The sequence below is a fragment of the Castor canadensis genome, chromosome 1 (genome assembly GCF_047511655.1).
Source record: "Castor canadensis chromosome 1, mCasCan1.hap1v2, whole genome shotgun sequence".
Taxonomy (NCBI): domain Eukaryota; kingdom Metazoa; phylum Chordata; class Mammalia; order Rodentia; family Castoridae; genus Castor; species Castor canadensis.
Genome location: NC_133386.1, coordinates 92,805,241 through 92,831,593, shown reverse-complemented (window position 1 = coordinate 92,831,593; position 26,353 = coordinate 92,805,241). Strand labels below are relative to the sequence as shown.

The 26,353-nt window shown below is 39.8% G+C and overlaps 1 protein-coding gene across 4 annotated transcripts in view; it reads left to right on the top strand.

Annotated features, from left to right (window-relative positions):
• The first annotated feature begins 4,106 nt into the window (after window positions 1-4,106).
• Window positions 4,107-26,353, top strand: part of Kcnq5 (potassium voltage-gated channel subfamily Q member 5) — a 525,873-nt gene continuing 503,626 nt past the window's right edge. For all 4 annotated transcript variants that reach the window (XM_074079876.1, XM_074079868.1, XM_074079860.1 and 1 more), the window contains exon 1: window positions 4,107-4,510. In XM_074079876.1, the coding sequence (XP_073935977.1) occupies window positions 4,107-4,510 (404 nt within the window). The remainder of the gene's footprint in view (window positions 4,511-26,353) is intronic.

The following is a 26,353-nucleotide window of genomic DNA, read 5'->3' as shown; positions in this document are numbered from 1 at the left end:
CTGATCCAATGGCTATAATGATATCTGCAAAATGTTTCTATGCTTATTGGTTTGATTATGGCTTTAAAGGCTAAAGAGAAGGGTGATGATCTAGCTTAAAGGGCATTCTGTTCAGCTGGGTGCCAGTGGATCACGCCTGTAATCCTAGCTACTCAGGAGGCAGAGATCAGAAGGATTGTGGTTTGAAGCCATCCCAGACAAATAGTTCAAGAGCTCCTATCACCAAAAAAACCCATCACAAAAAAGGGCTGGTGGAGTGACTCAAGGTATAGGCCCTAAGTTCAAACCCTAGTACTAAAAAAAAAAAGAAGGCATTCTGTTCAGGGCTTTTTTTTAAAGTTATTTTTCAGATAGGATCTCATGGTTTTGCCCAGCCATCCTTGGACCATGACCCTCCTACTGGGATTACAGGCCTGAGCTACTACTCCCAGGATGTTCTTTTAGACATGATCTTGCTAACTTCTTTGCCTGGCCTGGCCTGGAACCATGATCCTCCTATCTCTGCTTCCCAGGTAGCTGGGGTTACAGGTGTGAGCCTTTGCCCCACAGGAGAATTCAGTTCTATCTCCAGGCCTTCCTAGCAAATTCTTGAGTTTTGTATGAGTCATTGAACAGGAGTCAACTATAGATTTCCACTTTTCTATTTGTAAACTTCCTTTTTGTAGTAAGGTTTAAGGGTTCTGTCTGTAATTACTGCTCTGATTAGCCCAGAAACTTGAACCAGAGTATATCCACAGCATTAGAGAAAACCACTAACCTCACTCTCTAGTTAATTAGAACCATGAACATGACCTGATGAGAGTGTATGTTGTGTTGAGATGGTCAGGGCAATGAAAAATGGGTAGACATGGAGGAGAAAAGGAAGTGAGAAATTGGGTCACTGACAGTTTTTGAATGCAGTCCAGATGTAGTTATTGTGCATCCTTTACAGAAGCTGGAAGTCATTCTGGGGCATCTCTAGCCCATGTATAGAATTTTCAGTCCAGAGTATGTTTCAGAAGAAAACATAATGGGATAGAAAATACTGAAATAAAATAGTTCTAGTAATTATGTTCAGTTGATACCATCTCCAAATAGACTTCACAGAACAAGGTTCCAATATCATAAATTTCAGGCAGGCATCACAAAGGAAAGGTTGCAAGCAAACCCATATCAAAGGGTGGCAAGGCCAATCAACTCACATGCTCTACACTAGCAACAAACATTTGCCTTTGAAAAAAGGCAACTGTCATTTGCCTTTACCTTTTCAGATGGCTTAATGCAATTTTTAGGCATGAAATATACACTGTATTGTTTTAGTCATGGCTTACCTTTCTGATATTTCAGCAAAAAGAAAAGGCAGTTTCCTAGCAACATCTGTATTCAAAGGAACAACAATAATAAAAGCTTAATCACAAAGTATTTTCCTCAAAGCTGATTCCTGTCTATCCAGGGAAGTTAGGGGGTAGCAAAGTAAGTATGTGTAGTTTCCTATGAGAGGTCTGAACAGCTTCACTTGGATTTTCCTTCGTGGGCATGGAAGAGCAGATGGTTAGGATTTGCAGCTAAACCAATCTTCCAATGATAGTAAAGACATAGATACAAAACTGTGTGCTGTTTTGTCTGTTTTCTGTTGGAGAGGCAGAAGATCTGAAGGAAGGGATACTGATGTATCCCATTGCTATGGGGTTCCTAGCAATTCTCACCCTGACTATACTGGTGGATACCTGGGTGGGTTCTCTGTTCTGGACTGAGTGTTTAAATGGATGTTACTGTAGAACAGATAATCTCAAAAGGCCTCCCAGCTTTAAACCACTGCTAAATCACTCAGATTTGATGTTTAAAATGTTTATTGGCATTTGCTCAATCAGCAGCATAGTTTCACTAGTATTACCGCTATATCCTTTGGAAATAAAGCCATTGGCTGTGCTCCATGGAAACGTGCCTGGGTGCTGCCTCTCTGCATGTAAGCAGGGGCCCAGCAGCAGGCTGAGGTGGAAATGACCTGATCACGGTAGTAGAACTCTGGAAGGAAAAATTGAAGAGGAAGTGGTTTTCATTTTACTGCCTTCAGAAAAGTCAAGCGTCTCAAGTTTAAAGCGTGCACACGAGTCATTTTAAGTCTCTACATCTTTCACCCTGAAAGTCCCTACACAGAAACTCCGTGGGGAGTGTAAATATAGCAACAGCAAACTCCCCCCTCCCCCGCCTTCAGTCGGGGTCCCCGCTCAGCTCCAGGATTGGAGAGCTTGTTCCAGGACTCCCTCTGCATCTGCCTCGAATAGCAGGGCACGGAGCAATCTCTCTTGCACCTCCACAGTGCGTGGGTGTGAAGTATATTAGGGGGAAGCAAGAGTGACTCTGGGTGTTGGTGCTGGGCTCAGTCACGTGGCACCGCTGCCAGCTGCATGGAGCTCAGAGCTAGTTCCTCCTGCCCAGAGGCTTGCGGGGAAAGCAAGGTTCTGCCTTGACAAGCTTGGAGCCCGCGAGAAGGATTCACACAAGTAATGGCGATAAGAATAAAACACAAAATAAATGAAGCTATTGGGGGAAGGCAGAAAGCAGCTGCCCACAGACGTGGGTGTGTGTACAGGGGGGAACTAGATAGAGGATTTATCTCCGATATTGTTTGAGACTTACGGAAGAAAAAAGCCCACGGGAAAATCCACCTTGCTGCTGTCTGCCACAGCTCCCTATTGGAAGCTTAGTTCAGTTTAACTTGGTGACTACTGCTCTCTTTCCAATTCGGGAGGAAAAACTACTCTTCTGGAAGCAGTTCCCATGCCTGGCATCCTTTCAGTTTCCCCACAATGAATGTGATTTTTAACTGTTTATGCTTTATACTAACACTGATTTAAAACCAGAGGCCCTGGCTGGCCAGTAGCACTGTGGCCTCCCGCTTCGTTAAGGTTATGGGTGTGAGGCCGCCAGGTGCCAGAGGTGGTGGGAGACCCAACCAAGTGGTTCCACTTCTCTAACGGTGGAAGTCACAGCACCCAGGGTGGGGTGGCACCTCCTACACTCCCCATCCTATTAGGATTCCTTGCCCAGCAGTGGAGACGCCACCGCCACCTCTGAGAGTTAGCAGTTTTATGACTTTCTCGGACTTAAATAGAAATTTCTTGACGGAGGGAACTGGGTTCATTCTCCAGGTCTTCGCTGCCAGGCGGAGCCCAGGGGCAGTTCAGTCACCGCAGAGGCGCACTTTGGAGTTTCACGCCCTCCCCACACTTACCCCACCCCGGGGGTGGGAAGGATGTTCCGTTGCTCGCGGACTCCCTGTCTGATGCTCGGATGGAAAGTCACAGGCTGCAGGTTGGATTGAGCCGTGGGAAGAAGCCGGGGTCCCCGTCTCGCAGTCTCACCAACTGTGACCTCCGGGTGTGCGCACTGAAGGGCCGAGGACTCGTCACCATTGGAGAAGCCAAGCGCCACTGCCTGAAGCGTGGCCCCTCTCGTTGGCTCCGGGGCTACCTGGAACCTGGAGGAGAGGACAGGTCGGTTCCTGCTCACACCTTTTGCAGAACGATGGCAGGACCTGGCGCGGCGGCGTAGCGGCGGGAGTACATTGCGACTTGCGCCTCCACTGACTCCACAGGGCACCCGGCTGACTTCGCCTTCCGGACAGCTCCAACCCCCTTGGGAGAACCAGATCCAACTCCCGCCTCGGAGACTGACTTGGGAGGCCGGTCCTCAGCGGGGGAGGAGGCAGACGCGGTCTAGGTGCGGGAAGTGGAAGGAGAGAAGAGGAGCTGCGGCTGGGTGTGCGCGCGTGGGAGCGCGCCCCGCATTGCCCGCTCCTGGCCGGGGCCACTTCGGAAAGGAGGGAGTGGTAGCGGCGGGAGTAAGAGGGAGGGAGAGAAACCCTCTCAAAGTGACGCCCCCAACAGGTCCGGATTTTGAATTGGAAGCGAAAGGCAGCTAGAAATTGGGGCTCCTCGGCCTCCTCCGCCCCCGCTCCGAAGGTTTGCTGGCTGCCTGCTTCCCGCCCCCGGGCTCGCGGAGGTCGCTGGCAGGCGGGCACCCCGTCGGCTGCCGACTTCCTCCTTGAAAGCGGCCGGCGCACATGAGGCTACTGCCCCCGCCGCAGGCGCTGGCGCCCCCCTCGCGGTGCCCGTGGTGATGCCATGCCCCGCCACCACGCGGGAGGAGAGGAGGGCGGCGCCGCCGGGCTCTGGCTGAAGAGCAGCGCGGCGGCGGCGGCGGCGGCGGCGGGCGGGGGGCGCCTGGGCAGCGGCATGAAGGATGTGGAGTCGGGCCGGGGCAGGGTGCTGCTGAACTCGGCGGCCGCCAGGGGCGACGGCCTGCTGCTGCTGGGCACCCGCGCGGCCGCGCTCGGTGGCGGCGGCGGCGGCCTGAGAGAGAGCCGCCGGGGCAAGCAGGGGGCCCGGATGAGCCTGCTGGGGAAGCCGCTCTCCTACACGAGTAGCCAGAGCTGCAGGCGGAACGTCAAGTACCGGCGGGTGCAGAACTATTTGTACAACGTGCTGGAGCGACCACGCGGCTGGGCGTTCGTCTACCACGCGTTCGTGTGAGTACCTGCGCCCCCCGCGCGCCCCCCGCGCGCCCCCCGCCACGCCGCGCCGGGCCCCCCTGGGCGTGCTGGGCGCCCGCGCCCTGGCCTGTGGCGCGCGCACACGCACACTCACACATAACACACACACGCGCGCGCGCGCGTCCACGTGCTGATTTTTATTTCTTTGCACGTGTTTCTGCTCTTCCTCCTAGAGCCTTCCACCTCCCCCAGCTCCTCCTCTCCCACCTTTGCAGCTTGACCCTTCTCCCCGAGGGCACCCAGTGAACTGCCAGACAGCTCCTGGGCACCCGGGTGACAGCCGGGCAGAAGCGTGACTTGGGCTTCACAGCTAATTAGGAGTGATTAGGTTCTGAGATAAGGTCAAGTTCAACTGAGTGGGGAGACCAGGAGCTGGGAAATGCGCAGGGAGGACAGACACCTGTGTGAGATTTGAGAGTGATATTGGAGGGGTTAGGGGGTGACAGTGGGGCAGGTGTGGGTGGAGAGGGGACCTCGAGGGCTGGGTCCTCAGTGCTGTGGGCGGAGCAGGGGAAGCTGCTAGTTGGTGGAGAGAGCAGCTAGGTTTGAAGAGCGCCGGAAACCTACCCTGCCACCACCACAGCCGCCACCAACGGAAAGTCTGTCAGTGCTTGTAGCCCTGCTTGTAGCCCTTCTTGCTGCTGAGAAGGTGGCCAAGGTCTAGAAGAGCGAGCCACCGGAGAAGCTACGCTCGCGCTGCGACCAGGGCAACCTGGGGCGCTAGAGCGCTGGCCCAGGTGCGACAGCTCCAGCGCAAACCCGCCACCTCTTGAGCAGGGTCAAGCAGTGTGGCTGAAATCCACATTTGTGGCTCTGAGTCAAAGTGTGTGTCTTAAGTAAGCCCTTGCCATCTAGCAGAGAATGCTTAATGAGAAAATGATTGGAAGCAAATGTTTATTTTTCCCTTAGGCATTTAAAACCTTTCAGTGGCTTTAAAGTTTACTACTGTTTTCCCACAACGTCCATTCATTCAATCTCCTGTTAAAGTTAGGTTTATCTGGCCATTTTACGGTTATTTTTTGTCTTTACACCCTGTCTACTTCATTCTTTTTTTCTTCATCTTCTCCATTTTTAGCTTTACCCGCTCCAGCCCCGCTTCTTTATGTTAAAATGAAATATAAAGATGACACTCTTAGGAGACTCATAGAGAAAGTTACAGGCAGTCACTGGCACATTCCTTGTTTCCTAGTGAAATGTTTTGAACTCTTGAACTAGATTTTTTTTTTCCAGAATTGAAGGGGCGTCATCTATACACATCCTCATCTGGTGTGAAAGATTGGCACCACAGGAAAACAACATGGGAGAAGGGACTGGTTTTGTAAATAGGTGAACCTGGAAATCTGACCACATAAGAATCAGGAAATTGGTGGAGTCTACAATCTGTGAGGCCAGTGGTGTCTGGAAAATTTTACAGTTTCAGATTGACGCGAGCATGTAGGACTAGGTAAAATATTCCATTCAGCTTTCCCTTTTACAATGCACACAAGGAGAATGTTGTGTTGTAGCTTTATTACACCAAAAGGGATAAATGCTATCATTCAGTGATGTAAAATTCACATTGACTTAGAAGTAGATACTGTAATTAATGACAGTCAAGTATAAACATTACTGATACTTAATATGTTCATCTTCTCTGGGTTGATATATAATTAATCTGTTACTTAATGAGCCTAATAAATTATTCTGACCTGTCAGAGTACACTAAAAATTTAGCAATGATGATGCTTAATTTGGCAGCAAATATACACTGTATGGATAATGATTTCTCTTTTTACAAAATTTGTTCAAAAGTGTTCATGACTGAATTTTTAATGTGATGCTAGTTATAGCCTTTCTTTGTTTCTGATTTTTTTATTGTTGTGTTGGGTGGGGTGCATTGTGGCATTTGCAAAAGTTCTTACAATATATCAAATATATCATAGTTGAATTCACCCTATCATTCTCCTTTATTCTCCCCTCCCCCATTCCTGGATAGTTTCAGCAGGTTTCATTTTTCCATTTGTATACATGTGTACACAGTATTTGCACTGTATTCATCCTCCCACACCTTTTCCCTACCTCCTTCCTCCTCCCACTGATATGGTCCCACTGGCAGGAACTGTTCTGTCCTCCTGTTCTCTGATTTTGTAAAAGAAAAAAAAATGGTATTTGTGTTTGTTTAAGATAGATACACAGGAGTTTTCTTTTGACATTTCCATGTATGTATGTATTATAACCTGAATTGGTTCGTCTCCTCTATTTTTCTTCTTTCTTCCTTAGTCCCTTTCTTATGGTGGTTTCAACAGGTTTAAAAATTCTATATTCATCCTTGTATAGAGAGTACACCAGCCATATTCACCTTCTTAACTTCCTTCTTTTACCCTCCCCTCTCTCGTATGTGACCTCCCCTTAGCATAACCTGTTTTTCATAATATTGCTATATTTGTATTAGGCCTATATTCCAAATATGAGAGAAAGCATGAGGTTTTTGGCCTTCTGAGCCTGGCTAACTTCATTTAAGATGATGTTCTTCAGTTCCATACATTTACCGGCAAATGACAAAATTTCATTCTTCTTTGTGGCTGAATAAAATTCCACTGTGTATAAATACCACATTTTCTTGATCCATTCATCAGTAGTGGGGCATCTTGGCTGTTTCCATAACTTGGCTGTTGTGAATTGTGCTGCAATGAACATGGGTGTGCAGGTGCCTCTGCTGTAACCTAGCTCACATTCTTGCAGGTATATGGCTAGAGTACAATTGCCAGATCACATGGCAGTTCTGTATTTAACTTTTCACTTTGGTAAATTATGTGCGGTACATCCAGAGGGCATTAGAGACTACCTTGATTGCTGCGTATCCTTGAGATCTCCTAACCATTAGACTTAAACATGAATGAAAACATCTCACTATTCAATGAACATTTTCTTTTGGGTGGTTTGGAGTTTGGCAGGTTTTTATGAGCTTACAGAATTTTCACATTTTGACAATGATTTTGAAAAAGGTTCAGATTTGAACATTAACTTTCTTACCAGGCTTTATCAGTCTAGCAGTGCCTTTAGTGTTAGATAGGAAATACATTACGTACTTTTCAATACGATGTTGTATAGAGTTTTGCATTATATGCTTCTAGGAGTCTGAAGCTGTAATGTCTGAGCAGCTACAAAGGGGTGCTAGATCCACATTGGCTCAAAGAGAGAATGGATAAAGTCATCTTGTGGAAAGACTGCACAACTATAGCAGACCCTAGGGAAAAGAGGCCCTGTTTAGCAATTGCTGCTTATGATTTTAAATGGGTTTTTGAATAGCCAGACTTTACACATTAAATTAATAAAGCAAAGTTCCTTTGAGGTGTAAGTCTAACAAGACCATTAATAATACAGGAAATTATAAGAAAATCATTTCTAGAGAGGTGTAACTAACTAATTCCCTGCCAGCCTGGGAATCCCCAAATCTTATTTTAATAACAGTTTTTCTAGCATATTAAGGTTCCTGCCAAGAACAAGTGCACTGTGATTAATGAGGCACTTCAGGGATGAATTTACGTGGTAGACCAGTGTTTATACTGCCAAGAAACAAGAAGTGTGTGTTTAAAGTTATGCTTCAGGTAAAGAAAAATTTCTGGTAAATATGCAAAACTCATTATTATAATGATATTTTGATGATAAAATGTGGTTTTAAGAGTACACATCCTAGCCCACTGATAAGATGACTCGCAAGAGCAAGAGATGTCTGAAATACTTTCTTCCAACCAATAAATTAGTGGGAATTAGGAGATGTGTGCCCTTTCTGCATTTTTTGTTTTACTGAGCAGCAATGTTTTGTCTTCATATGTTCTTCAATTTACTACATGAGCTATTGAAATGTGAGGTGATTTACTTCTTTGAATGTTGTTTGATTCTTCTTAATTCCCACTTTTAAGAAAAATTCAAGAAGAATAATGGTGTAGTAGAGGAATACATGATGGGATTCCAAATATAAAATAGCATGGGTGTAGCAAACGTGGTTCTAAGAAATTTCACAGGAAACAGTATTGTAGAGATACCTAACTAATTACTTAGCCCAATGTCTTTTTGCCTGGTTTAACATCATGGATGGGAATTCATAGATATTTTAAACTAGAAGAAATAAATAATCCAGTCAGTCAACTAAGCTAGGAACTCTGAAGTCATCCATTTTCTCATACTTACTCCTCCTGGCCATCCAAGGTGCCATTAAATCCTATTTGCTCACTTTATGAATATTTTTCAAATAAATTAATTTTGGTTCATTTCTACTTCCACTATCACTGCCTGTTTCTTGGTACCTCCCCTTCTATTATATTCTTCTGCCTGATTGCTTTTTGCTCACAATCTTCTAGTTGGGCCTTCTGACACCATAGTCTTATACTTAAAACATGAATCTTACATCATTCCTTTGCCTAAAACCTTTCTGTTACTGACATCTACTTATTTATTTATTCATTCATCTACAAAAGTTGACTGTTAATTAACATTACTATTAGTATATCTTTAATTCCCAAATTAATAAGTCAAAGGTCTCCACATTCAAGAAGGGAAAATTTTCCAACGTGGTGATTATATGAACAAATGTGAACCAACATTATCAGTGCTCTTCTAGAGGAGGCAGGTTACAAAGTTCCATAGAAACGGAGAAGGTAGTGTAGGAGTTGAGGGCCGAAAAACCAGTAGTCTTGAAAGGGGAAGTGAGGCATGAGTTGAGTTTGGACAAATGAGGAGTTAAAATGCAGGAAGGAATGAATAATGTTGGTAGAGAAAATAACTTGAGTAAAAGTATGAAGCCGTGAATCAGCACAGTAATTACAGGTGCTCTTATGTACTTGTAAGAGGGGTAGTCATATTCCTGACCTTTGAGAGTCTCTGAAGCTGGCTGTGGAATCTGATTGATATCACATAGAAAGTACTGGCCAAAGAATGATGAAAATCAGGGGAAAGACTAAATCAGATATGAACTTTGGAAATGGGTGAATTTTATCTGTTTGCAAAATGAATTAGAGGAGATAAAATGGAGTTGGTATTGCCTATAATGGAGTGGTAGCAGTTGTACAAAATGTCCATTTATTCTTGCATTCTTTTTTTTTTCTGTACTAGAGTTTGAACTGAGGGTCTTAGCAGGTGCTCTGCCACTTGAGCCATACCCCCAACCCTTCATTCTTGCATTCTTTTATCCATAAATTCATCTGCAAATGTCTGTTGACTCCCTACAGTGTGCTCTAGAAAGGTGAGAGATGATTGCCTTAGGAACTAAGTCAGTAACTTTGGAGATAAAAAGTAGGGTTTAAGAAGAGAAATATTAAGGATGTAGAATTGACTGATCACCAGTATGACATGTGGTGTGAGAAAGATGATTCTGACCTGGGTGATTTGAGGAACAAATAGTGCCATCCACTACTGTATGTTCACAACAATGGAGGGTTCAGATTTGGACATGTGAGTTTTATGTCAGCACACAGAGGGCACACAGTTAAACATTATTGAATGAATGAATGCATTTACAAAGCTAGAAGTTAGTCTAAATTTCTGAGTCATATACTTAGATTTAGAGGCCTCTAGCAGTTTGTGGTAGTTAAAGCAATGAGTAAAAGTAATGAGACAGTTTAGCGAATGCACAGACTGAGTGAAGTTTAGGGAATGCACAGACTAAGTGAAGATATGATGAAAAAGTCTTGGGAACACCAATATCAAGCCTTGAATGGAAGAGTAAGAGTCCACAGAAAAACCTGGAACATCCATGACAGAGCAACCCAAAGGCCAAGGCAAAAGCCAGTAGACCTTATTCTCAGGACAGAAAAGATGTGTCCAAGAGGCAGGTTATGCTCAGCAGTTTCTGGTGCTGCAGAAATAACTAGAAGTTGAGTAAGAATTCAAAGGATTGCTCACAAAGGAGACAACTGATAGCCTTTGCTACAGCAGCATAAGTGGCATTGTGAGGATAAGTATGATTTCAGTAGAGAGTGGTTAAAATGGAAAATGGGCACAATAGTGTAAGTGAGGCTCCAGATTCCTTGGATCAGTTCAGAAGATTCTCACACCATGGCTGCTGTTCATCTTTCTGGCCTCATTACAGCCCTCCTCTCTAATATGCACCCTAATGAGAAGCCTCTGGACTGTTCTGTCCTGGGACTCATCGCTGTCCCTTTCCTCATGCTATGCTCTTGGTCTCTTCCCATTTCTCGTACTCTGACTTTCTAACTCCTGTTGCTTCTTCACAATGCAAGGATGGCTTTCTCTTGGACACACATCTAAACAGCCTACCAAGACGAGTTAGGTACCCTGTCAGGTCCAAAGGCAGTCTGGGACTATCATCATCATGGTGCTTTCCCCTGTGTGTTCTTATTGCAGGCTACTTGCTCAGTCTCTCCAGTATGAGGAAGAACTTACCATACAGAAAAGTTCTATTTTGCTCTAAGTCTCAAGCACCCAGCAAGGTTCCTTTTATCTAGTAGCCACTCAATAATTGCTCACTAATGAGTAAGTAAATAGTTTTCTTTGGAAACCTTCTACAGAGGCATTTCAGAGTGGCCAAAGCTGAGAAAACTACCAAGTCTTTCCAGTTCTCTTACAAGTAAGGTACTGATGGTCTATTTAAAGGAAAAAGACTCTTTTTCCTTTAGCCCAGGAAGCCAGTGTTTTGTTCACAGCTTTTCAATTAATTAACTTTGGGACGTGAAATAATTTTATCCTTTTGGGTCTCCAAATCTTCATCTTTGTATGGGCATAATAGTGTCTACCATCCACTTGAGATGAAGGAAGATAATATTGAGAGTCTAAAGTACTGCTATAAAAGGAAAAAAAGTATTTGGAATTAAAAGTTGTCTGATATTTTAATATTTTATCTCCTCATCTCTGAGTTGGAGAGTTGCTTACTAATTAGTCACTGTAACTTCATTCCTGGCTAATCTAGACCTATCTGCCACATAGGAGCCAAGACTTAAAAGAACACATCACTCCTCTCTTGATGGGGAAATCTGTTTTTGCCTCTCCTCCTACACACACACACACACAATCCTGAATTTCAGGGGCTCTTTTTCTCTCTTTCTTGTTCACTGCTTTTTTCCTTTCTCACTATGGCTCATACATGTATCTTGATTCACTTACTGACATCCTAGATCTCCAAAATACTCTGTTGGTTCCCTTGTGGAAGATGGAATTTGACTCCACTAGCCACTCTGATTCTGACTTCATTTGACCTAATTAATTGCCTAAGTTTTACATATAAATTTTGTTATGAGCTGTCTGTTCTAGAAAATGATGCTTGCATTTTATTTTTGCTTCTGAATTCCTTAAATATCAATGATTTCACTTAATGCAGAGAGGCTTTATACTACTTATATTTAACTACAATAAGAAAATCAATCTATTTTTAGAAATATAAACAATATGGTCCCAGTATTTGGGGACCGTATTACAATTACAAAGGTTGAAAAGTGTTAAGATACTTAACGTTTATTGGGAATATTATAGCCTAAAAGAAATAAAATATCTGAACAGAATATTTCAAAATAGAATAAAGTTCTGATACAAGAAACACTATAAACAAGGAAGGAAGCCAGCAGCCTTTTGATAACTGCTTGCAAGGAAGGAGTGCCAATTTTAATTTTTAATTGCAAATGTCCATTTTGGCAGATGGAAATGCCAGCAGAGAGTTTTTATCCTAGCCCAGTGGTGTGAAGCCCAGTTGTTGAACAGCCACTTCTCATAGTGATGTGTAATTATTTGTCAATGTTTCCATTTTAATTTTCTTTTCCTTCTTCCATTTATGAGTATGTTATTTGAAGTTTTATTTGGTTGCAACCTGGGAGAGTGATTGACTGCACAATTGTATTTTTTTCACAATTAGTGAGATTCTTTGAGGGGTATCAGAGTTTCTGGTTGAATAAATTTGCAAATAACTTTGAATATTGTTGAAGTCACCAATTCCTAAATTTAAAAATAGTTTGCACTTTTTTCATGATGTGCATATGCATATGGAATATAAATACACACACATAAACATATACACACTATATCTTTAGCACAGAATTTGTGTCATCACAAATATTTACATTTCTCTTTGCTTTGCTCCACTAAAAGTAAAATGAGAAACTCGAATAAACTGCAATTTAGAAATAAAAATAATCTTAAATTTACTCTTGGTAACATGAAGATTATCTCATAATTTTAAAGATACTTAAATTTAACTATGTATAAAGAGATACATTTTTATTCAACAAACTCAATGATAATGGTCACCGTTCCCCTTTATAGTAACTATGAATTAAATCTAGAATTTCTGTTTCTTCTTCAGCTAGTGGCAAGATGATCTTTTATAATTATAATGTCACAATCTACCCTTTTTCTTGTTTTTAACAGTCAATTCCATTTAACATTTAGCTAACAGCCATTATGTGTACCAGGTAATGTGTTCAACAGTAGTGGTTCAATAAAGAGATAATATGGACTGGAGGAAACTCCACTGGGGAATATGATTAGGTTCCAATTCAATCACCAACTTTATTTCTACTAATTTGACGATTGTGAGCTACTTGCTTCCTATACCAGTTTCTTAATCTGTAAAATAAAAATTAAATATATGTTATAGTATTGTATATGAGATATATTACATCTATATATTATATATATATATATATATTAACACTTAGCATGGTAGCTATTATTGACATTAGAGATAAAAATACAGATAATATTTCTGTATTTCTATGCTAACAGTCCAGGATTTTATCTTGTAGGTGTTGGACATTCTTTAAGACAGATAGGACTTAAGTAATAATGCCATTGGGTCTTACTTGTTATTTATTTGAGATAGGCTTTATGTATCCCAGACTTAACTCAAACTCTATATAGCCCAGGATGGCCTCCAACTTGCAATCTTACTACCTCAGCCCCTAGAGTGCTGGAATTACAGGTGCTCACCACCATGCCCAGCTGTCATTGGATTTTCATTTCATGTTTATCACTCTGCCAGGTCTATGAATGATGGCTTGAAGGGGATCAAACTGGAGATAGAAGATCAGTTTTGAAACTGTTACTCCAATTGAAGAAGAGATAGTTCAGATGTAGACTGGGAAAATGATAGTAAGGATAGAGAAAAATAAAGCAATAGGGTTGAAATGTATTGATGATCAAATGTGGAAGATGAAGAAGAGGGACAGATTTATTTTCAGGTTTTGCTTGGGCAATTTTATAGATAATGGAACCATTAACTGAGAACAAGAATGCAGGCAGAACAACAGGTTGAAGGAGAAAAGGGGGTGATAAAGTGAGTTAAGCTTTGGAGATATTGAGCATTCAGTGGTGATGGGATTTATCACTATACAAACACAGAAGCCTGACGAGGTTGTTGATACAGGAGTTGAAACCACAAGAAATGCAATAAAGGGAAAGGGCAGTAGGTCAAGGTTGGCTACCTGGAGAATGCCAACATTAAAGGGATGAACAGAGATATAAGAAATGAGGTGGAGTTGAGCAAGATACAAAGAAAAGGTAGACTAAAATTTTGTGAAATGGTTGTGAAATCCAAAGGTGTTGAGAGAGTTTCACAAAATGGTCAACTATGAAATGTAGAGAGTGGTTTAGTCTGATGAAGACCAAAGATTGGACAATGTGGAATTGTTCAGTGATTTTGTAACCTCACCAATGTCAGTCTTCAGTGAAGTGGAGATTGCAGAAGCTAGATTGCTGCTAGTTGAGAAATGAATCAGGAACAAAGAGACGAAACGGTGAACTGAGGCCATGTATTCAGTCAGTTTGACAAGAATAAAAGAAGTAAGATTGGATACCAATTAGAAGGAAAGGTAAGGCTAAGGGAAAAAATTAAGAGAAGATAATGTTATAGGAAAGAAGACGATGCATCATGAGTAAGTCATTTCAATTATGGATTACATAGACACTATTCTAAATACTTTATATAAGTTGACGCTTTGATTTTTCTAACTCTATTAGTATTATCTTCTCCTTTATTCAGATTATTGAGGTAGGGTGAGATTCAATATCCTATCCATGGGTTAAGGATAAAACAGGGCTTTGAACCAAGGCAGGTTTGCTAAAAGCCCACATTTTTAGCTATCATATCTTGACTACAGGTGGTACCTTTGTGCACAGGACATCCTCATCAGATGGATAGAGTAATTACAAAACCACTTTGGGAGTCTAGTATTGTTGTTAGCAGTATACTATGTAAACAATAGACATTTGTTGAATAATTGGACAGTAGCTAAAATCCCTTATAAACCACTATCAAAAAATTGAATAGTTTGGGGAGTGTTGCTCCTCTTCCTTCAAATTCTAACCAGCTGAAGTTCCATTTTTTTAACATAAAGTCTTTCTTGTTTTATTTATTTACCTTTGGATCATGTATTTTAGTCCTTAATTATATTATTACATTGTCCTCCAATGAAATTTTGATCTAATTCTTCAAAAATACTTGATGAGGGTCTAAATAAACCAAATGCTCTCTTCTTTTGTGTTTCCTATCATGTAGTTAGATTTTCATACTTTCTTTTTAATCAAAATTCAGCCTTGCCATCAATGAGTCTATTTTAATGACCTAACTTTTTATGTTTTTTGGTGAAACTGGAGTTTGAATTCAGGATTTTTGTACTTGCAAAGCAGACAATCTACTGCTTGAGCCACACCTTTAGTCTATTTTGGTCTGGTTATTTTGGAGATGGACGTTTTAAAGAATTTTCCTGGGCTGGCCTCAAACCATGATCCTCCTGATCTCAGCTTCCCAAATAGTTAGGAGTACAGCTTAACTTTTTTTTTTTAATCCAGGAATTTCCTTAGGTTCTCCTAGTTTAAATTGTATAGCAATTTGTATTGGTAGTCTGAGTAATACTTTTAAAATGCCATTTCTGTAACTTTAAATCCCAAATTATACTTTCATTAAAAGATGTCTAAGATTCATTTAAAAATAGTAACATTTGCTTCATTTAAATCTCATAGTGACTGAATATAGGACGTTTGCTCTAAACTGATTTTATAGGGTTTTCTTTCTCTCTTTAATATAATAAATGCCCTGTTTTCTTTGTGCTGAAAGAACTATATACCATTTACCTTTTATTCTTGTCTCTGTCCCCTCTCCTGTGTACACCTTCTATTATATTTTGTCCTTCCTTTTTGTAATTTGTCCCATTTCCCTTTCTAGTTAAACTACTATTTTTTCTTCCTCTTTGTGTATCTACCTTTCTAGACTGATGTTCTTCATTTATTTTACTGTGTGTATAATTTGATGTCTCTTCTTTTGAAAGCTGTCTGTTCTTAATCAAGAGATGCATTAACTTTCTGGTTACTCACAACTTCTGAGTACACTGCTCAAACACACCGAGCTTTCTATTTTACTTATCACTCTGCAGTAATTTACAGAGGCTTCTAGAAGGATGTCAGGGATAGAACATTTAAAAAATTTAGACTCAAATTTCTTAGAAAATAAGAAGTTGCTATTAGTTTTCCTAACGTCTATTTTTTGTGAAATAAGGAATACTCAAATATTTGGTGAGTAATTTTTGAATGATCATGCTTCCCGTTGTGGAAGTTGATTACTTTATACAGTTTAGAAACAAATTAGAAATTATTTTTTCTTCTGGATGGAATTAGTTTAGAAAAAGACATATTTAAAAAGTCTGAATATGTTTGTAACATAAAGTTAGATAACATTTAACTTAAAAACACCACATAGTCTGTTCTAGTCATTATTCAGTGAGCCAAGAAGTAGATCTATAACCTGGCATCAGAGATCTGTACTTTTGTGTGTAATTAGGCAGTTAAAGGCTGGCTCAATATGCAAGTGTATCATATGAGAATCTATGAGATAGAAAACCATCTGTATTTTTCCTAGTTGGAAATTTTTCCAAAACATAGAAATTGTGAAAGCTAGTCCTATAGCTATTACAGAATAGGAAAGAAGTTTATAACTACCAATTTCTCTAAGCCTATTTTCTCTTACATCTGAGTGCATTGGGGAGCACTGGATGGGATTGAGAGTTTGGATTCTCCTTTCTGTGTTTTGAGTAGTTGGATAAACTTCTCATCTTTCTTATTTGTAAAATTAGGATGCAATTCTTCAAAGTTTGTTCAATAAACTGAACTCATGCTATATATAAGGCCCTGGAGGAGGAACTATGGGGGCTTAATAAAAATAAGACATGGTCTGTTCTCTCAAAAAATTTTGGTAGACCTTACATCTAGATTGATATTAGTTTATTATTTAATGCTCCTCAGAAAATCATCTCTGTGAATTGATGTAAGGTACAAGCAAAGTTTGGCCTTTCTCCAGTAGCATTTAGCAATCACTCCTGTTGAAAGGATTTACAAGGTAAACTCCAGGATTCCAGGATCACATATATAGAACTACTGATTGTCAGTTTTCCTGACCTCTTGGGAAACTGAAGCTGCCTGTGCAGGTGGGCGTTCTGCTCAGGGCATTCCCACACAGAAACCAAACACAGAAGTTCCCACTGATCATAGTAATTTCTAAACAGTAGTAATTAAACTAGTTAAACTAAATGTTCTAGTTAATAAAACATTCTGAGTATGTTTAATTTGCTCCCAAGTATGTTAAAAATAGAAAAGAAACTGATGTAGCTTCATAATACTGGTTTGGGGATGTTAATTTTTTTACTCCACAAAATGGCTTAAGAACAATAATATAAATCAAAAGTTTGGTTTAAAATAAACCAAATGAAATGCCTGTTTATTTTCAATATACACTTTAAGTTTCTAATATGGTTAACATTTTTATTCTTATACATGAAGGAAAATATTACCCTGCCTTCCATAGAGCCTAAAATTCACTCATTCATTAATTTAATCTTTGGGTACCAACCACGTACTATGTTCTTGGAACACATTGGAAATACATCTTCCCATTTGTTCAACTATCTTCAAGAATGCAGAAAAATTGCTCTTTTCTTATCTAGACAGTAGTACTTCCCAGTGACGTGAAGGTCAGGAAGTGTTAAAAATGTGTGTTCTTAAAATCCTGAAGGTGCTTTTCAACCACCTCTTTGAAACTACCTCTTTAAGCTTCAAATAGGTTTTTGAACTTGATCAGCAGTCAAAGAATTGTAAAATGAGATTAAGTTTGTTTTACATTTATCATACCAAATGATAAAATTCTGTAGTTCCATTTTGTTCCATTAAACCAAAAAGACAGAGAAGTAGAATGGCAATACAAATGACCTGTGGGAAACACATTTCAAACCTTCAAAATATGTTCCCAGACCCAAGGAGCATCTGTTCTTGTGCAGTCCTTGACAAGGAGAAGAAATGACACTTGGTTTTGGAAAAATAAGTTCAACAAGTTTGCACTCCAGTGGTCTTCCAAGTGTTTTACTCTAGAAGAAAGCCAGGTAAGTTCTTTAGCTTCATATCCACCAAGTGATAAACAGAATGAGTTGGGTTAGAATTCTCTCCATGGAGCCAACAACTCTCCTTTACACAGTCCTATCTAAGTCTCACACTAAGATGGTCCTGCTAATGGTCGTTTGTAGAGTTCCAGATGTCTTCTTGTCCTTGGATACAGCGTCAAAATTAGGACATTGTTCTAAGTGTGGCAAAAGAACCACGAAGAATTGAAAGATAGTAGAGAGTGATTTATTAGCGAAGCATAAGTGTACCTCAAGGTATGACACGGGTAAGTTGGATATGGCCACTGGCCTAAACAAGGACAGTAAACCTCAAAGGTGATGACTTAGATAAGGGCCAGTTTCACATGGAAACTATAGGGACTGCAGTTTTGTCCAATAAGGTGGGGATCCTCAGTGATGTAAAACTGAGGGTTCTCCTCCAAATGGTTTGGCAGCTAGTGTGGGCTGTCCAGGTGTGAGAAGGTCTAAGCCTTGGCATTTAAATCCTTCTGGGTTTAAACTTGATTTGTGAAATGAACTCTATATGGAGGGCCATTATCTTCATAGGTGATATATGAATTGTTATTATTATGTTAATTATTGGTTCAGGGTGGCCTGTTACATCAATTGTTGGTCCAGGTTTGTTTATTGAGCAAACTTTATATTAGTTTTACCTCCTTGTGTAAAATACCTGGGAATTTCCTCTAACATTCCTTCAATCCATCCAAAGGTAGAACAGAAAAAACACTAGAAAAGGAAAGTATCCAATTATTGCCTTTGTGTCATCCATTTATTTTGGTCATGCTCAGTAGCCCTTTATTCCCTTCTCTCTGTAGAATGTCTTTGTCATTCTACCAAAAAATGAAAGTGAGAGTTTTTAAAAAGTATTTTTAATAAAAAAAGATTCCCTCACATGGTTCCAGAGGTTTTCATCCAGTGTTGGAATTGATTAGTTATTTTGCAAATTATTGTTCTTAAACTAGTTGGGTCATGCTGCTGAGAGCTGTTTTCCAGAGCTCATGGGAATGGAGTTTTATTCCAGGCTTCAGGGCAGGAAATGGATAATAAAAATAAGTTTATAGATGGTATTAGGTGAGGTAACCTAGACAACCATACACAAGAATAGTTAAGAAACTTATCACATCATGCTGAAGAAAACAGAGTATTCCTGTAATTCAAGGATAGGTAACATAATTCACAATTGTCATCAATGGTAGATCATAGATTTTTCCCTCCAAAAAAAGACTAAAGGAAAATACCTGATTTTTTGTTTTTGTTTTTGTTGTTTCTTATGGGTTCAAATTCCCTTTCCACATTGCAATCTTAATATAGTTTTCCAAGGTACATAGAAGGATATTTAAGGGACCTATTCATAATAAATCTAGTATGCACATTTTTATATATGTTTCAGGGGAACATGTAAAGTCAGTGAGTGGTTGCTTCTGAGAATGCATCTGGCAAGGAGCAGCAGCATAGCATGACGGGCCTGGCCTGGAGCATGCATTCTGGAAATATGAAGGAAGGGAGAATAGGAGAACTGGAGTTCTTAGACCTCAGTTAGCTCTTCATAGGTAAGAGAAATAACAGAATCAAGATTTTGAGCAAGTGTAACCATGATCAACCAATAGTTGCTTAATTTTGTCTTAGGTAGAAACAAGATGCACAGCTAAACAAGTGGCCTGTTGGGCTTTGGGAGAGAAAGACAGGATTATCAGTTAGCAGTTCAGGGGTGATGGGTGAAGAAAAAACAAAGGTGCCAAGTAAATAGTGTAGAGATAGAGGTTTAGAGAATACTGGCATTTGGGAGATGAGAGGATTAGATAAAAGAGAGAAGGAGAAACACTAGGGCAATACAGCATCCGTAGGAAGACCAATTTCAAAAGAAGAATTGCAGTGGGGTTTGAAAATATTACAAGGAAGAGAAATGAAGTTGTACATGTAAAAAGAGGTAGTAATATAACAGCCAGAGCCTAGAAGAAAATTCAGCCATATAGGAGTGGATAGCATCTGCAGCACCATATGTTAGGAGGATGTCCAGTTTCACAAGAAATAACATGATGTCCTGGAAAATAGGACCAAAACAACCCAGCAAGTAGGTAGTGTATGGACAGAGCAATCAGCATCTCAAAAGGTGCCTCACAGAGTGAGGGTGTCCCCTACAGTATAATTGTGAAACAAAAGTGGGGTCTCCAGGAGAGAGGGTCATGTAGAAAGATCATCCTGTGCAAGCAGGGAAATACGGTGGGAAAGTAATTTTGCAGTCCTGAGAGAGAAGCTGCTGAGAGCAAAGCAGTTCTAAAGAATTTGAGATAAGGCACCAGACAGTGTTGGAGGAGAGAAGGAGGAGGGTGATTAGGCTGTGAAACTGACAACTAGATGGGTGAAGAGAAGGAGAATGATAGACTAGGAAGCAACAGAGTAAAGCTAACGGTTTTATTTCTCCAAGCAGCTAGAGGTCTGTCCAAATAGAAAAGCCTCACAGCAGGGTGCCCCATTAGTGGAGATATTAGAATAATTAAGAGGAATAAGATAAGAGATCCTGGAAGAGAGATAAAGACATATGATAAATAAAGCTCTGGAGTGGTTAAAAAAAAAAAAGAATGACATCGTATCTTGGCAACAGGAGAGGCCCAATCAGGTTTTGGCATCACCAGGTAGAAAGCTTAGTGGGTGAGGTTCAGAGAGCTTCTGTAACAGTGGTGTGCAGGGGAAATTTTAAAGAGCAGCTGGAGCGATAACTTGAGAGACCAGCAGCCATGTAGCCATGATGAAGAGAGTGAAAATGCTGTAGAACTCACATGTATGTGACCTTGGGAAAATCATGAGCCTCTCTAAGCACTGGCCATCTGGTAAATGTGGAAATAATGAGACAGGTGTTAAAGCTCCTTAAATAATCGTTGACAAAAAAAAGTAGTTTTTAAACTTCCTAACCAATATAGTCTTTTAGTTTTCTAAGGGAAGAAATGATGCGATAATAGACACATGTAAAAAAAATGTGTTCAGTGAATAAATGAGTTAAAATTTAATTCACAACCACATTGTATTTGGTGCCAAACTGATATAGCCAGGCATTACCTGTTGTGTGCATAAACTCTCTGAGCTTGAGCAGATTTTTTTTCTGGTAAACCAGGAAAAATCTTATAATTTTTTTTTGTTTTGGGATACATGGATAAAAGCACATTCTTAAAGTTTAAATTTGAAAGTGGTCAGGGACAGCTGCTTTGACACATTTAAGTAATAGGATTGTAGAGCTTAAAGGAGTTTTTGGGACCTGTTCTAACACTGTCCTTTTTCACATGGGAAAACAGTCTACAAAGACATTAACTAACAGTTCAGGGACAAGCACTGTTGGACTCAGCACTGATGGTCATGCCTTCCACTGCCTGTCTAGAAGGGGCTTCATAGTGAGGGAGTTGGTGGAGTGGCTCAAGCACTTGCCTAGAAGGGGTTTCATCTGTAGGTCTGTGACCCACCTTAACCTTGTTTTCCTTGAAGGTATTCTATGGTTTTTAAAACATGAAAATTGACGTTTATCTCAAATACTATTGTTTGGTCAACTATTTTATGAAGGATATTCTACTTACAAACATTGTAGTATCATAGCAAATAAAATATTCTCCCTTTTAGAAACTCCTAGTAGCCTGCAGAAGATAGTAATTTCTATGAATTTTCTTTCCTCTAAAGAAGTTAAATTCTGAAGAAATGTTTTCTCCTGGGGTTAAAACATGCATTGACTTGGTATTTAAGAACTCTAATAACTGAATAGATTAAGGAAGAAGCAAATCAGTATTTAGTTTATGCAGTTGCAGCACTGTGAACTGTGATTTGTTTCTAGATATTAAAATTTTGTGAAAATTGTATCCATAATTTAAGCAAGTAGGAATAGGAAAAAATATGTAGAATATGTGTAAACATTTCATGAGGAATCCCAAATGAGATCTCTCTCTCTCTCTCTCTCTCTCTCTCTCTCACACACACACACACACACACACACTCCCCTTAACATATTTATCCAGAAATTCAAGTGAAGTCCAACGTCTGCATTAAATCTGCTATGTTAAACAGACCCAACACCCTATTTATAAGCCTAAAGAGCCTGGGCCAAGACAGTTGGATATGGGCAGGAACAGCCAGCTAGGATCCTAACGCCTAAAAATCCTCATCCTACTGCATGACAGGGGAGGCACATCTCTGCACATCTCCAGCTTTACAAGCACAAACTTTCTTTTTTCATGAATGGTTAAAATTAACTTGAATTTGTTTTCTATGTTCCTGATAATTCTTTATCCATATCTAATATGCCTTTTATTGTTAATGTTATCTTTAAAATACAGTGGTTTTATTAATGAATTATGGGAGAGAGTTTTGGTGGTTTAAAATTGTTAGCCTATAAATGATAATTTTTCAGATGGGTGGCCTGCATGCACCAAAAAGTTGAAGTATATTATATGTGCTTCTTCAAGCATTTTCTTTTCGGGTAGGAAAAACTTGACTGAAGAAAATGAAGGTCTTCCATTTATTTTGATGAACAAGTATTTATTCCTTATTTCTCTCATGAATTTTGAATGTCCACAATATTCTTTCTCAGTCAGTATAAGCTCCATGCTGATAGTCCTGAGCTACTTCATCCCCCAAACCCAGATTGAGGGATGGAATGGATGTAAAGCAGGTGAGGTTCCATTCCCTTTGATGCAGAGCTATTGCTTTTTACCTTAAGGAAGAGGTTCAGTTTGACACCACTAGATAAAGAACACTGTGAAAAGGCCTCCATTCTTCATGGGCAGATTTATACACAAAGAGCACATATCCTCAGCCATCTGTGGCATAAATGGATCCTATAGTTATTAAAACCCAATCTTGCCTATCAAAGAAAGTCTAATTATTTGACATTTCTTAAGCACCCTTGGTATGGTTCTGCTGTTTAGCAACATCAAATCCACAGGCCAGATCTATAGGCTGGCATAGTAACATCAGCCTATTAAAATTTTTGATGGCTCCTAAAGAAAGATATAGCTCTTGCATGTTTGTTAGAGACCATAATTTTCTTCAGAAATCTGTATCACTTGCAGTAACATAAGCACATGAATATTCCTTAAAGCATTGTTTTGTCATTAAAAATATCCAGAAACTACATAAAACTCTATCATTAGCAACTAACTAAATCAACAGTGGCAAAATCACCCAGCAGAAAACTGCATCCTTTGTGAAGAATGAAGTAGATATGCATGGCATGGCATGCCACGGTTTCTAAAATGAATTATTAGGTGAAAAAAATCAAGGTATTAGACAGTGTACACTAAGTACATATGCAAGCATCCCCTTTTGTAAATAAAATATTCACATACAGTACATTTGTGTTATTCATGGTAGTTATACTCTAAAAATTGTTGCAAACACTGAGTTAGTGAATACTGAGTAATTGCTCATATTGGAAATACAGGGTTAGGTCCTGCAAGTCTTTGGTCACAACATTGTCATAAGCTTGTTTTATGAGTGTTTCTGTTTAAAGACATTATTTAATATATACTGTTGATTTGCTAACACTGTGCTTACAGCCAGTAACACTGTAATTCATTCCTGAATGAAGCTTATATTGCATGTTTTCCCCATAAGTCACATCGCAGCCTTCTTGAGCTTAGAAACATTCAGTACCCCTTCAGCCTGTCCAGTGTTACAGGAGCATGTGCAAGAGAATGCTCAAACCTTGGATCCTCTTCACATACCTACTAATGACCTCAAAAACACTGTATTGGTTTTGAAGGCTACAAATCACATTTCCCTCTCATTTCATTTGTTCACTCGGTGAGGATCTCCCTTCTCTCCTGTCACCACAGCATCAGGCATCATCACCATTCTTATGGAAAGCTGCATTCATTTTCTGGGGAGCTCTAGGGACAAAGTTTAATTTGAGCCAAATTGATATAGTGAATCAGGTTCTTGAAAAAAGTTGACCTATATAATTTTGCAAGTGAAGAATATTTTATAACTGCTAAGTATGACAATGTAGAATATGAGCTCTCAGGGTAATTTGTATCACACAGTGTTTCCCTGTCCCCTAGGAAGGCCTGAACTTCTGGGTGCTCCAGGTATGGAGCACTCTTGTTTAAATTCTTACCACAGGTTGTCAGAATTGAGACTTAACCAGTAAGAAATTAGTGACATTAATAATATAATAATCATCATTCAGTAGTATATGAAATATGGTGTGAAAATTCTCTTTAGGTAAAATTCCATCAGCTTGGCTCCCTGCTTCTCCCTCGTAGTGTCAGAGGAAGCAGGGGCCCCTTGGTTTGATCTCTGCTGACTTCATGATGTATCTAATCACAAGCTTTTGAGACTCTTCTTCCCCAGCGTGTCCAGACTCAAAAATATCCATTTCTGGCCTCAGCGTGTGTAGTTACTTGAATTTTTTTTTTGAAATCTTGCCATTCATAACTTGTAACTTTAGAAAACAAGGGAGAGCTTTAATTTTTGTATAATGTTTTCTTCCTTGAATGTATCACGGCTCTCTTTTCTTTTAGTGAAAGGAAAGCCTGAATAGAAAGTAACTTGTGCTTCTCTGAAATGCGTTTTTCCTTCGTTAATGTAGAGATTTCCACTTCTGCCCGGGGCAGTCTGTGATGTGCTGTACCCCCGCTAAAGAGAAAGCTGAAGCTAAGCTGAAGGTGGATGAAGAAAAAGATGTATCATGCGTGCCCTATCTAATTATAGCTGAGACACATTAGTGTTCATCGTCTCCCATGCACTGTCACCCTATCCCCGTTGTTATTCTGTAATCTAAAATCATTCCAATTTTTGTTTAATTAGACTTCTGATAGTAATTTCCACCCATCATTCTATTACTTCTTAAATTTTGAGAATACTGTCTTTTACATATGTTTGTATGCATTTACACATATATAATCAAAATGTGTGAAAAACACCCCTTCCCTTGAAAAAAACTCAACAAGACTTGTAAAGAATAACTTTAGTAACAAATGGTGAGTTTATTTTAAGAATAAACTTTGTAATTGTATGTACCTCTAAAAATAAAAATAGTAAAAGCTCTAAAATGTTTACTTTCCTCACCAAATATGACAGTTATGCACTAGTGGAACTGCTTGTAGTTACTAGTGATCTCATGTCACCACAAAGAGTTTGGAAAAATGCATATGGGTATCTATTGGTATATATAGCTTACTATTGGATCTATATGAGGACTTCAGTAAAACTTAAAGAATCAGAAAAGGATCAAATCTGCATCGCTGGTATGCTCCTCACCAGTCCAGGCTTGTTTGAGCTTGAGAACAGCCAAGGCAAGGAATTCTCTGTGACTGGTTTGATGTCAGTTGTACCATGAGTAGACTGTGAGGTAGTACTCCTGCCCTAGGGCAAGTGCATAGCCTAGGTGGCATTGTCCCCTTGCAAGTCACTATCTAGTCCTAGAATCCAAGCCACTATTACACTTTAATCACATTTAAAGGGGTTCTAGTTTCCTACCCCTATAAAACTCTCAAAGGAGTTAGATCCTCAAATCTATGTGACTATCCTATTTGTTTTCCTGGAGGAAGAAATATCTGCAAAACTAAATTATAATCAAAAGTTGCCTTGGTGAACATAAGCACAGATCAATCAGGCTCTGGTCAAGTTTTGTAGATTGGGAGTCCAGTATAACTGACACTTTATTGGAATGCCATCATGTACATCCACATATCGTCTATGACTATTCTCGTGCTACAACACACGAGTTGTGTAACTTCAACAGTCTACTGTCTTGCCTAGGCTAGAAAACTGATCTCTGTCATATGTACTTGCCTTGTAGGTGGGTAACTTACAGAGACATGAGATGAAAAAAAATGAGCATGGTCACTCAGTCATCAGTTGAGTTGAAATAGAAAGGATGCCACTAGTTGGAGTCAAGAGTAATGGCAGGTAAGAGAGAGTGCAAGGTGAAGTTATGAGAAAGAAGAAAGCATGTGTTAAGTAGAACCTGGTCATGAGACAGAGGGGAGTAGAACAGACAGAGAAAACAGCAGTGATGCCCTAAGATGAGAGAGAGATAGAGACAGAGATAGAATCATATGACCTGACAGAGATTGGCTTGTCCCTCAAGCACTCTGGGTTTCTGATAGCTGTCGTGCCCACAGATGTAAATGAATCCCTTCTGTCCATACCAATCAAGGAGTTCTTTTTGCACTCGAAAGATAGAGGATAAAATAGACTTTTATGTGTTTGGCCCTTGTGGGACAGATTTATTTTCCTTATTTCTAAGTTCCTATGAGAATGATCCCCCCATTAGATCACTGTATTAATACATACTAATATGTCTAAAAATGTCGCTTGGTATAAAAGACAAGCACTGTGTTGATAGAAGACTTAAATGCAGTTTTGACTATGGTTCAGACATGTCACACTATACGATATTAAATAACATTTTCCTTTTATTTCATTTGTTCAGTCACTCAGTAAAAACATTGAAGACCTACTAAGTGTA